The sequence below is a fragment of the Quercus lobata genome, chromosome 6, assembly GCF_001633185.2.
Source record: "Quercus lobata isolate SW786 chromosome 6, ValleyOak3.0 Primary Assembly, whole genome shotgun sequence".
Taxonomy (NCBI): Eukaryota; Viridiplantae; Streptophyta; class Magnoliopsida; order Fagales; family Fagaceae; genus Quercus; species Quercus lobata.
In genome coordinates, this window is record NC_044909.1 from 23,082,021 (window position 1) to 23,093,781 (window position 11,761).

An 11,761-nucleotide genomic window follows, 5' to 3' on the forward strand; every position below is an offset into this window, starting at 1 on the left:
TTTGGCTAGGGTTTTCTCTCAGATGCACTCCTTAACATTTGTGGGTAATAAAGGTATAAATAGTGTGGGTACAGAAAGTGTGTATTAAATAGTACAATCTGGCAGAACAGAATGTTTCGTGGGTGTCTTGTGGGAAGGCCTTACCCGTGAGCTACTCGCGAAACACAGCTGTCTACATTTGTACTGACTCTTCGCATTCCAGTTATGTGCAAGGCACATGCTTCACTTCGTGGGATGCTTAGTCGCGAGCTACCCGTGAGAAATCTTCTAGTTTCAATTGCTTGAGTCTTCACACACTCTCTCTCTCTCTCTATCACACAACCCTTACAATCAAATCCCACAATAAATACAAGGTACAAAAGATTGAATAAACTTACAATCAAATTTGGCACGCAATAAAAGTAAAAAAAAAACATATTTGTAAATCACAACTTTACACATATTTTCTTTTTTTGAAGGCACTAGTAAGTTTCTGTGTGTTGGATTATAGTTTTGGCACTGTGCAAACATATGTCTATCATTTTGTTTATGTAAGGTTGAATTTATTCAACCATCTAATTGGCTTTATTCCGTGCCAAATTTGCTTGTAATTCAGCATTTAGTAACCCTGTATTTAGGTGGGATTATTGTAAGGGTAGTGAGTGAGATAGAGTGAAGTTTGCTCAAGAGTGTGCAAGAAAATAGAGACTCGCGGCTGCAAGCCATCAAACGCAGCACACGTGCCAAGCATGCCAGAAGGTGAACAGTCATGCTAGCTGGAGCACTGCAAGACAAAACAGGACAACTGGCCATACGGTTATCTCGAGACTGGATCTCGCGACTTAGTCAAGCCGCGAGGTCAAGCCGCGAGGTCAAGCCGCGAGCCACCCCTGTTTTGTAAATCCTGATGTTTCACATTCCTCTCCTACTCCAGTATAAATACCCCTTTTACCCACAAATGTAAGAGAGCTTCCATAGAGAATTTTGAGAGAGAAATCCTAAAGAAAAACAAGATTGATTCACCAACAATCTATACGTTAGAGTCTCTTCAAATTCCTCAACTTTCTTCCTCTCCATTGTCAAATCCTTGAGAGGTATTTTACCAAACCTTGTTCTCACCATTTTCATTACTGTGAGAGAGCTGTTTGGATTTCTAGGAAGCAGTTAGGAAGGAACCAATCTTCATTGGTTGATGCTACGGTCTAGTAGCGGAATCTGGGAAGCTAGAAAAGAAAAAGGTTCGGCACAACCTCGTTGGAGCAAGAAGGTTGGAGGGCTTAGGTGCACTGGGTAGATTAGGCTTGGAGGGTTTATTGCTGCCCATGTATCCCAACTATATTTTCTAGTGGATTGTTTACCGCTTGGAGGGCGGCGGAGAGGTTTTACGCCGAGAGCTTCGGTTTTCTCTTCGATAACACATCGCGTGTTGTCTTTGTGTTTGCATATTCCTTCCTTTTTATCTTTGCCTTTTATTATTTGCTGTGGATGTGATTTTATTTGGGCTTAGATAGTTTTACCAATTCCATATTATAGTTTATGTTAAGTTTCCACACACTAGTTGTTTGACATAATGCTTGAATTGGTTAAGTTGTAATTTGGGGGTCTAAACGTTCAAGGGTGTTTATACACGTATTTGAACTTTCAGTTTAGCATGTAATGAATTGTTTTATTTTGCATGTTAAAATGACAAATAAAATGCATAATTTGCCTTTCCCAGTTTACTTTTCATGAGGGGGATATAGATTGAATCATAAACTTTCTCCATGGATAACACAATAAATTAGGACTGCCTTTTACCTCTCTATTTCAATTAAAATGAATAATATCTACTTCACTGCAATTATTATTATTATTATTATTTTTTAAACTTTGTATGGATAATACCATGTCATTTCAAATTTCAAATGATGTGATACTATGTACAACCTTCATTTGTAAAATTTAATTGCTCTCCCTTCCCTTAAAGCTACTTTAAAATAAAAATAACAAACCAAATAACAAAAAGTGCATCATGATTCATGAGAAATATAAAAAACCGAAGTTATAATTTGAAAAGTTTCAAGATTCTTCCATGCACTGTAGCAGTAATTGAATAGATTCAAAATCTTTGTAATAATATAAAATGAACCCCGTTAACTAGAGGTGTAGACGAGTTAAGTTCAAATCTTTGTTTCTAAAAAAAAGAAAGAGTTCAAATCTTTTGAGGGATACATTTTTGTTTTCCTTTTTTGGGATTCATTCTTTATGAATTGTTGATGTGTTACAAAAAAAATAAAAATAAAAAATCAATATGACTGCCATACGCTTGTGCTTTTTTTATTTTTTTTATTTATTGGATGAATCATAAATTAAGAGGACTAACGTCAGCCTTGGGGTTATATATATGTGTACTGCTCTTGATCTGGGTCAAGATTACTGAATAACAACTGACAAACTTTACTTATATATGGTAGTCCAAGAAGGATGAAGAGTCTGTCAATGCAAGCGAAAAGACGAAAGAAGCAGCAGAGGCAGTGACTGAAGGAGCAAAAGAAGTGAGGAAGACCTGGGAATTCGTGACGGACACGGCCCGCTCTACTGCCGAAAGCGTAAGAACCAGAACCAGGCACTTTATTTAATATAAGTAGGGCACTCTTTTTATTTTCAATGACCACATTTACGGCTCAAATCCTTTACTCAACTATAGAATTATTTGTTTACTCAAATATAGAATTATTTGTCCCTCAAAAAAACTATAGAATTATTTTTTTCAAAGAAAAAAAAATCATATTATTAAATAAATTTAAAAGCATAACTAGTGCTCAGTGCACTAGTTACGCTTTTAAAGTTAGTAATTTTTGTTGGATCCAAATACTAGAAAATTTTTGTGAGAGTTTTGATTTGTTTTTTTTTTTTCCTTTCTTTCTTTTAAAGTTAGCAATTTTGGACGTAACTGAGAAAGAAATAAATATATCCATGAGATGCTGACTGCTAGCTGATCTAAGGTCAATATGAGATGTAAAGAAAAATGTATAAAGTTTAGTTATAAACTTGGTTACAACCTATGGTTACAATAATATATTTTTGTTGAATGTGAATTTTGATAAATCCATCACTAGATTAAGTTTTCTTCTTATATTTTTCATGCTTACAATATTTTTAAAAGAAAAAAAATTAATAGTTATGTCATCAATTGAATATTTAAATTTTAAGTTTTTATAATTTAAAATTATACCTAAAAACTAAGTCTATGGATCGAATAGAAATAACATCCAATTGACACAAAATTTGGCTCGTGTGTTAAAAACATATAGAACATACAATCCAACGGTTAGACTTTTAAAATATGTGGTCATATTAATTTTTTTAGTGAGAGTTATAACTTTAAGCAATAACCAAGTTTGTAGCCAAATGTTGTACTAAAAAAAATTGGTATATCCCATTAATATTTATTTTTATTTTTCAAAATAATTATAAAAGTAGAATATTTATCTATATATATATATATATATATATAAAACCAAAACTTTTGAAACTCCCACAATTTTCCACGTCAGCACAATATTTAAATTAAATTAAATTTTCCACCTCATCATTGTTTTCCTTTTCCAATGCAAATTAGACTTCTAGCCAAATAAGGACACTCTCCCATCACCTCTACTCTCTCCTATTTAAGAATTGCTTGCGTAAAAAACCTAAGCCCCAAAAACTTATTTTTGCTGCAACACAATTTTCTCCTTAAAACTTATTTTTCTTCAAGATTTTTTTTTAGGGCGGCTCATGCTTCATAATTCACATATTCCACTTATGTATTGGACTCCTCTCCTTCTTCGGTCAACGCTTCAAGGTTAGGGTTATTTGATTTGTTCAATAAAAATTATAGATTTGTTGCTTTTTCTTATAAGTTTGTCAATTGTTGTTTTGTTTATTTAATTGCTGGGCCTGAATCTTTTAATTAAATCTTCAAATTTATATTGAACAAATCAAATAACCCTAACCTTGATGCATTGACCGAAGAAGGAGAGGAGTCCAATACATAAGTGGAAAAGCTATAATCATGGATTCCCTTCTTTCTATTGTATTTCTCTATTGCGTAATTTTATATATATATATATATATATATATATATTGTTTTATTTCAATACTTTTGAAGCTTTGAATCTTCTGATTTTTTAAAATTTTTTTTTTTTGGCCTTTTGGAAGTTTTAACATCATAACTTTTGGGTTTTATTTTTTCTATTATCAGAAATTATCTAGAAGATTTCAATGAATATCCATGGATTATTCTTTTTGAGGGTAACCCATCTTTATCTTATATTTCTATTCCTAACTTTTTTTTCCTATATTTTTTCTTTAATTGTCCGTGTTTATGTCTCTTTTTGTGTGAGTATGTGTCATCGTATCTGGGTACTTAGGCAAAATCTATAAAGACTAAAGATGCTTTTTTTTTTTTGGTAATGAATCCTGTGTTTTTCATGACTTTAGTGAGTCATATTCTTAATGATCGAAATGGTTTTGTTTGACGTGGATTTTGTTCATATTGGTTTCAAAGTTTATTTCTTGGCTTATATTATAGATTGTAATATATTTATTCATCAAACTGTTTAGTTGAGTTTGTTTTCGAAATTGTTTTCAGTGTTGGACATTTTCTTGAAGCATGTTGGTATCATATATTAAAATACTGTTAAGTTGATAATAATAATAATAATAATAATAATAATAATAATAATATAGTTTAATAAATGTCTGAAACGTATAGCTGTTAACAAATGTTTTAGCTATATGATTTTATTTTACAAATTCAATTTTGGTGTTGTAGTAAAATAAACAAAGATTAAATTATATATTGTACTCAATACATTTCCCGTGCATCGCACGGGTTAGCGACTAGTTTAGATAATGGAGCTTCTTTATGGCTTTACTCCTTTCATCCCTCTAATAAATTGCTTATCAAGTAAAAAGAGTTAACTCCACTTGTGTTAGTGCTTAGTGTCATACATTATGTTCATAGCCTGTTTGAAACCCAAGAAAATGAGGAGAGTAGTGGTAAGTTTACTATTAGCATAAAATTTAGTCACTTTATTATGAATATTTTCAATACACATATATACTCGTTAGGGCATAGCCTAGTTACTATTGACGGACCCTAACTAACTTGTTAAAAATCCATAGCTGACCCTAAAATTTTAGAACTAAGCCTTTATTGTTATTTTTGAATGAAGAGAAAAGAATTTTGGTAGATGTTAAAATATATATTTAAAATATTTGTGTGGGATCAATTTAAAGTGCTATTTAAAAGTATGCACAGAGAAATAGCGGCGTTTATTAAAAGGAACTTCACCCAAATGTAGCTAATGATGTTATTGAAAAGCAACACATGGAGAGATTTTGTCACTAGTTTAAGTACCATGTAAGTGTATGACATATAAAAATATTTTTTGCTATAATTTTCTTGAGATTATACTTTTAATAGAACACATCGTTTATATTAGGTGTTGTCAATGGATGTTGATGAGAGGGAGAAACTTCCTGAAAAAGGGATATGGCTTGCTCGATATCCAGATAATGAAGTTAAACGGTTCAAGAGTTATGTTCTAAATAGATTGAAGTTTCGCACCAAAGATTCTGAGGCAAATTGGAAAACTCAAAATAATGGAGTTAGTGTTGCCACTGAAGCTAGCGTTACTTACTATGGTGTCTTAACTAACATTATTGAGTTGAACTATTCTAAGAAGTTACGATATGTATTATTCAAATGTGAATGGGTTGATGTGGATAGTGGAAAGGGATATGAGACAGACAAGTTTGGTTTCTCTCTTGTCAATTTTACAAGATTGATACATAAGGGTGATCGATTGATTGACGAGTCGTATGTCTTAACTTCTCAAGCTTCACAAGTCTTTTATGTGGAAGATTCAATGCATAAAGATTGGATGGTCATTGTTAAAACAAAAGCTAGGGATGTTTTTGATATTGGAACTGGTGCTTCATTTAATGATGATGTAGATAACTTTTGTGAGAATGTTCCTTATGATATAACCACTGATAATACACATGATGTAAATGATAACCTTGCATGGACTCATAGAAATGTAGAAGGGACCATTTATGAAATACCGTTATTTGTTGAGAGTGAATTGGTTGAAGATGACAATATAGATGATGAAGAGTTCATTGATGACGAAGAGTTCATTGATGACGTGCATGAGTCCAATGATGAGTCTATTGATGATGAGAATGAAGATAGTGAAGAGCTCAATGATGGGTCAACTGATGATGAGAGTTAATATGTCATTCATCTTTCATATGTATTTCTATTTTCTTTGCTTGTGAAGAGTTTTAAAGTTATCTTGTGTAATCTTATTTACATGTTTATGAAACTAAGTAGTTATGAAGTTGTTGTGTACTATATGACAAGTTTATTTGTAATCTTCTTTAGATGGTTGTTGCTTGTATCTTAAGAGGTTAAAGACTTAGTCCATTTGTGTGAATGAGGATATTAATAGAGTTGATATGATTTGTTTAGTATATTTAAGATTATGTGTAATCCTATTTGCATGTTTATGAAACTATGTGGTTTTGAATATGTTGTGTACTATATTTAAGTGTATGTGTAATTCTACTTCCATGGTTTTTGCTTAAGTTTGTAGAGATTAAAGACTTAGTTCATTTGTGTGAATGAGGATATTGCTAGAGTTGATATGGTTTGTTTAGTGTATTTAAGACTATGTGTAATTCTATTTGCATGTTTATGAAACTATGTGGTTTTGAATATTTTGTGCATTATATTTAAGTGTATGTGTAATTCTACTTCTATGGCTTTTGCTTAAGTTTGTAGAGATTCAAAACTTAGTCCATTTGTGTGAAGGAGGATATTGATAGACTTGATATGATTTGTTTATTATATTTAAGATTATGTGTAATCCTATTTGCATGTTTATGAAATTATGTGGTTTTAAATATTTTGTGCATTATATTTAAGTGTATGTGTAATTTTACTTCTATGGTTTTTGCTTAAGTTTGTAGAGATACAAGACTTAGTCCATTTGTGTGAATGAGGATATAGATAGACTTGATATGGTTTGTTTATTATATTTAAGATTATGTGTAATCTTATTTGCATGTATATGAAACTAAGTGGTTATGAAGTTGTTGTGTACTATAGGACAAGTTTATTTGTAATCCTTTTTAGATGGTTGTTACTTGTTTCTTAAGAGGTTAAAGACTTAGAACATTTGTGTGAATGAGGATATTGATAGAGTTGATATGGTTTATTTAGTATATTTAAGATTATGTGTAATCCTATTTGCATGTTTATGAAACTATGTGGTTTTGAATATGTTGTGCACTATATTTAAGTGTATGTGTAATTCTACTTCCATGACTTTTGCTTAAGTTTGTAGAGATTCAAGACTTAGTCCATTTATGTGAATGAGGATATTGATAGAGTTGATATGGTTTGTTTAGTATATTTAAGATTATGTGTAATCCTATTTGCATGTTTATGAAACTATGTGGTTTTGAATATTTTGTGCATTATATTTAAGTGTGTGTAATTCTACTTCTATGGCTTTTGCTTAAATTTGTAGAGATTCAAGACTTAGTCCATTTGTGTGAATGAGGATATTGATAGACTTGATATGGTTTGTTTATTATATTTAAGATTATGTGTAATCTTATTTGCATGTTTATGAAACTAAGTGGTTTTGAATTTGTTGTGTAAATGAAGATATAGATAGAAATGGATATAAATCTTCTTTATTTATTTTAGCTCTTAAAGGTATAAATGAAAATGAGAGATTTAGTTATACATGACGTTTCGGTAAGGTCATCACAATATGCCTCTAATGAAGATGTGGATCATGAGTCACAACAAGAAATTGGCCAATCATCCATAGTTATTCCATCAAATGCACCAAATCCAGGTATTTTATATATTTCTAAGATCATGTTTGTGATTATGGTTAATATTATTTGACAAATGTCCCATATTGCACGATAATGACTTTTATTGTTTTATTCTCATTATAGTTGTGCCGCTACCAGTACGTGTAATTCGCGGTGCTAGCAAGTACTCATTCATTTGGAATCTCCCTAAAAATCACAAGATTGAATTGCCATTAACTAGTTCAAATCAGCCACTTAAGAAGGTAGGGAGGCACTTCACAAGTTGGTTGGGTACAATTGCATGAAAATCCCATTTGTGCCCAATTAAATATGAGAATTGGACAAGAATGCCAGATGAATTTAAGGAAGAAATATGGGATATTGTTCAAGTATTCAGGAAGTTATAGACTATATGTGTATTATTCTATCTTGTACTGAGTTTTACACAAGTGTTTAGCATGATATGGATTTTGCTAACTAAGCTATTGCATGTAGTCAAAATGGATTTTTCCAGAAGAACCTGCTAGGTTGGAGGCAATGAAGAATAGGACATTGTCCACAATTACGAAATATTGGAGGAACCACAAGTCAACTTTGAAGAAGAAGTATTTCCTAGGAAGAAATAGAGCACAAGTATCATCAAATGTAATTCTTGAAGATTATGAAGCCCTTGTTCAGTATTGGAATTTACCAAAAACGAGGGTGTTATTCTATATTGATATGCTTTAATTGTTCTACATCATCATCAAAACAGGAACATTCATATGGTTATCCTTATTCTACATTGAATATCTACCATGAAAAATATATTCAAATAATACTTTGTTTAAATATGTGATTTTTTTGAATGTAGGATCTTGCTTTGGTAAACAAGAACAGTCATTCCAAGCAAAAAAATGTACATATTGGTGGTTTGAAAAACTTTGCTTTGTGTGTAGAAGAAATGGTAACGACTCAATAATCATCTTGAAAATAACTTATTAGATTGTTCTTTAGTTTGTATAAAGCCATTATTCCTAATTAAATAAATGTAATGACTATAATTTAGGTAACAACGCTTGGGCATCCTGTAGAGTGTGCAGATGTATATGTAAAACTCCATCTCCGTAAAGATGGTACTCCTGTTAACACCGAAGCAGAAAGCAACATTGTAAGTAATATCATGATTTTCTAAGTGTAATATTGAATCTATTAAAATTGTTAATTTCTAATGTGTTATTGTGTTCAAATTTTGAATATTAGGAAAAAATCAAAGAATTGTTGAGTGAGTCCTCAAATCTGTGCAGTCATCCGACCTTACTGGTAGTATTGCATGAGCACCAAATGATGTATATGCTCAAGTGTTTGGTAATGAGCATAATGGTCGTGTTCGGGGTGTGGGATTTGGCCCAACCCCAAGTTTCATCCTACTAAGAGCACTCTTGCAATTGCTCAAGTAAGAAGCCAAGAAAGGGATGTTGAAATGACTTAGTTGAAGAATCAAGTGGCTTTTTTGACGGAGAAAGTGAATTGTTATGAAAACTTGGAGGAGCAAGTGACCCAATTGATGCAACTAGTGCAAAATCAGCAAAATCATTCTTCAGAAGCTAGTTGGGTATTAAATTTTAATGTTTTAAGAATGTATTTGGTGTTTAAAATTTTTAAGTATAGCAACTATTATTTTGTTACTCGAAATGATTTCTTTATGAACTTATTAGATACTCTTAATTTGTATTTAGGGTGGTTTTGGTTTGGATAATCAATCTCCAACTCCTTATAGATCCCAGGCTTCATCCCATCAAGAAACTTGCATATAGCAGTACATGCAATGTTTTAAGGACTCCATGAGCTATTACATAGTTGTTTTGAACAATCACAATTATTTTGGAACTATTGTACTTTGTTTATAATATTGCCATAGTTTGGGTGGTTGTTTTTTTTTTCTTTGGTATAGGTAGACAAGTGTTTTGTTACAACCACATTTATTTTGGAAGTATTGTACTTTGTTTAAAATTGTTATAGTTTAGGTGGTTTTATTTTTTATTTATTGTGTGTGTGTGTGTGTGTGCGCGCGCGTGTGTGTGTGTGTGTGTGTGTGTGTTTGTGTGTGTGTGTGTGTAGGTAGACAAGTGTTTTGTTCAATTCAAGATGATACATGTATTGGTATTAAACACACACACACACACACACACACACACACACATATATATATATATATATATTGAATCTATGGTTTATGTGTTATTGTGGAATATTGATGATCAATAGGTATATTTGATCTATTAAAAGCTTGTGTTAGTTATTGTTGAATTTTAAATAGGTTTATATAGCATTTTTAATATTTTTAAAAAAAATAACGAGCAGGTTTTTGCGATGTTTTAAAAACGTCACTAAAAAGTTAGAGGAAATCCTTTTTAGCAATGCCTTTAAAATGCCACAAATAATTAATTCTATAGTGATGTTTTTAAAAACATCAATAAAAAGCAAGAAGACAAATGCTTTTGCGATGTTTTTGATACATTGCTAAATGTATTTTCCCACAGTATATATGAAAATGTTATATTATTTAGCAATGTTTTCTAAAGAGTCACATATGGCGATATTTTTCGAAATGCCGCAATAGACATATAGCGACCACTCTATTGCGATGTTTTTGAACGTTGCCAAAAAAAAAAAGTACCTGTAGACCATTTGTGTCTATAGTGACATTTTTGGGTTTTTAGTGACGTTTTACAAACGTTGTCTAAACCCAAATTTCTTGTAGTGGTTTGTATCAATAGACTTTCTATCTATATTTTTTGTTAAATGCTGCATAAACTTGCCACACGTGTTTAATTCGTCTAATAAAATAATGCCATATAGTGTTTTTTTATTGGACAAACTAAACACTTGTTACACTTCTAACTTAACGGAAAATATAAACGAATGAGTTATGGATGCAAACAGAATATAATTTCAAGAAGTAAAATCCAAATTCGAAAAATTTTAAATGTAAAATATAAAGACTCTCAAACTTTAGGGGTATAATTTGCACTTTTGCCTAAAAGTTTAGTATACCAAGAAGATTTAAAGACTATATAATACTAGACTCATTACACGCACTTTACATGTGCAATAATGCTCTTTTTAATTTATTTGTTTTTTTGGTTTAGTGTTATAATGTTTAAAAGTGATACCCAAACTTAGTACTTTTTTGGATAAATTACTTTCATTTTAGCCCTAACTTTTATAGTATGATTTATTCAAACCTCATAGTTTCTAAAATAGTTTCATCCAAACCTTGTGTGTGTGTTTGTTTCTTAAAAAAAATTAACACCATTAAACATCAATATTTGGCTTAAATGTTATATTTGAAACTTTAAGGTTAAAATGAAAGTCATACAAAACTCTAAGGTATAAAAAATAATGATCTAAAAGAGATAAGGATTATTTATGAAATTTTTTAGATATTTGGTGGTTTTAATGAAACATTTTGAAAGTTTAAGGTTTAAGGTTTAAAATGAAACATACCAAAAATTATAATGTTTAAAAAATAAATTACCCTTTTTAATGAAATATAACAATTACTTGTGCATGATCTTAGGTTACAAAAATGACCCAAAAAGTAAGTGCAACAGCAGAAGACATCTCAAAGAAAACAAAGGGCACAGTGGAGGGAGTTTGGGGAACAGCCAAGAATGCCACCGAAATTATCAAGGACAGAGTTATGGGTAAGTAAAATGCGGAGCATGTTCATCAAGAACAAGAAGTTTTAATTATTTTATTTTATTTTTATTTCTACAATTTCTCCTTGTGTTCTAGAGACACTTCTGAATAATATACTTAACGTAATTTAATTCTTGTTTGTATTTTGTTTTATTTAATTTTACCAATTGCTTAAATATAAGTGTTTGTTCGGTATTAACTACCAGTGTTTTAGTATTTTCTAATATTTATA

The 11,761-nt window shown here is 30.9% G+C and overlaps 1 protein-coding gene across 1 annotated transcript; it reads left to right on the forward strand.

The window, feature by feature from the left end:
• The first annotated feature begins 1,864 nt into the window (after positions 1-1,864).
• Positions 1,865-11,542, forward strand: LOC115950000. The gene is made up of 3 exons (XM_031067255.1): positions 1,865-1,888; positions 2,433-2,567; positions 11,408-11,542. Exons 1-3 carry the CDS (start codon positions 1,865-1,867, stop codon positions 11,540-11,542), a joined length of 294 nt encoding a protein of 97 aa, XP_030923115.1.
• The last annotated feature ends 219 nt before the right edge of the window (positions 11,543-11,761 follow it).

Bases quoted from the DNA above. Each gene is read 5' to 3' on its own strand.
- LOC115950000 (XM_031067255.1), top strand. From the start codon at position 1,865: ATGTCATTTCAAATTTCAAATGAT. The intron at 1,889-2,432 runs GTGATACTATGT...TATATATGGTAG, and splicing joins CATTTCAAATTTCAAATGAT to TCCAAGAAGGATGAAGAGTC. The intron at 2,568-11,407 runs GTAAGAACCAGA...GCATGATCTTAG, and splicing joins CCCGCTCTACTGCCGAAAGC to GTTACAAAAATGACCCAAAA.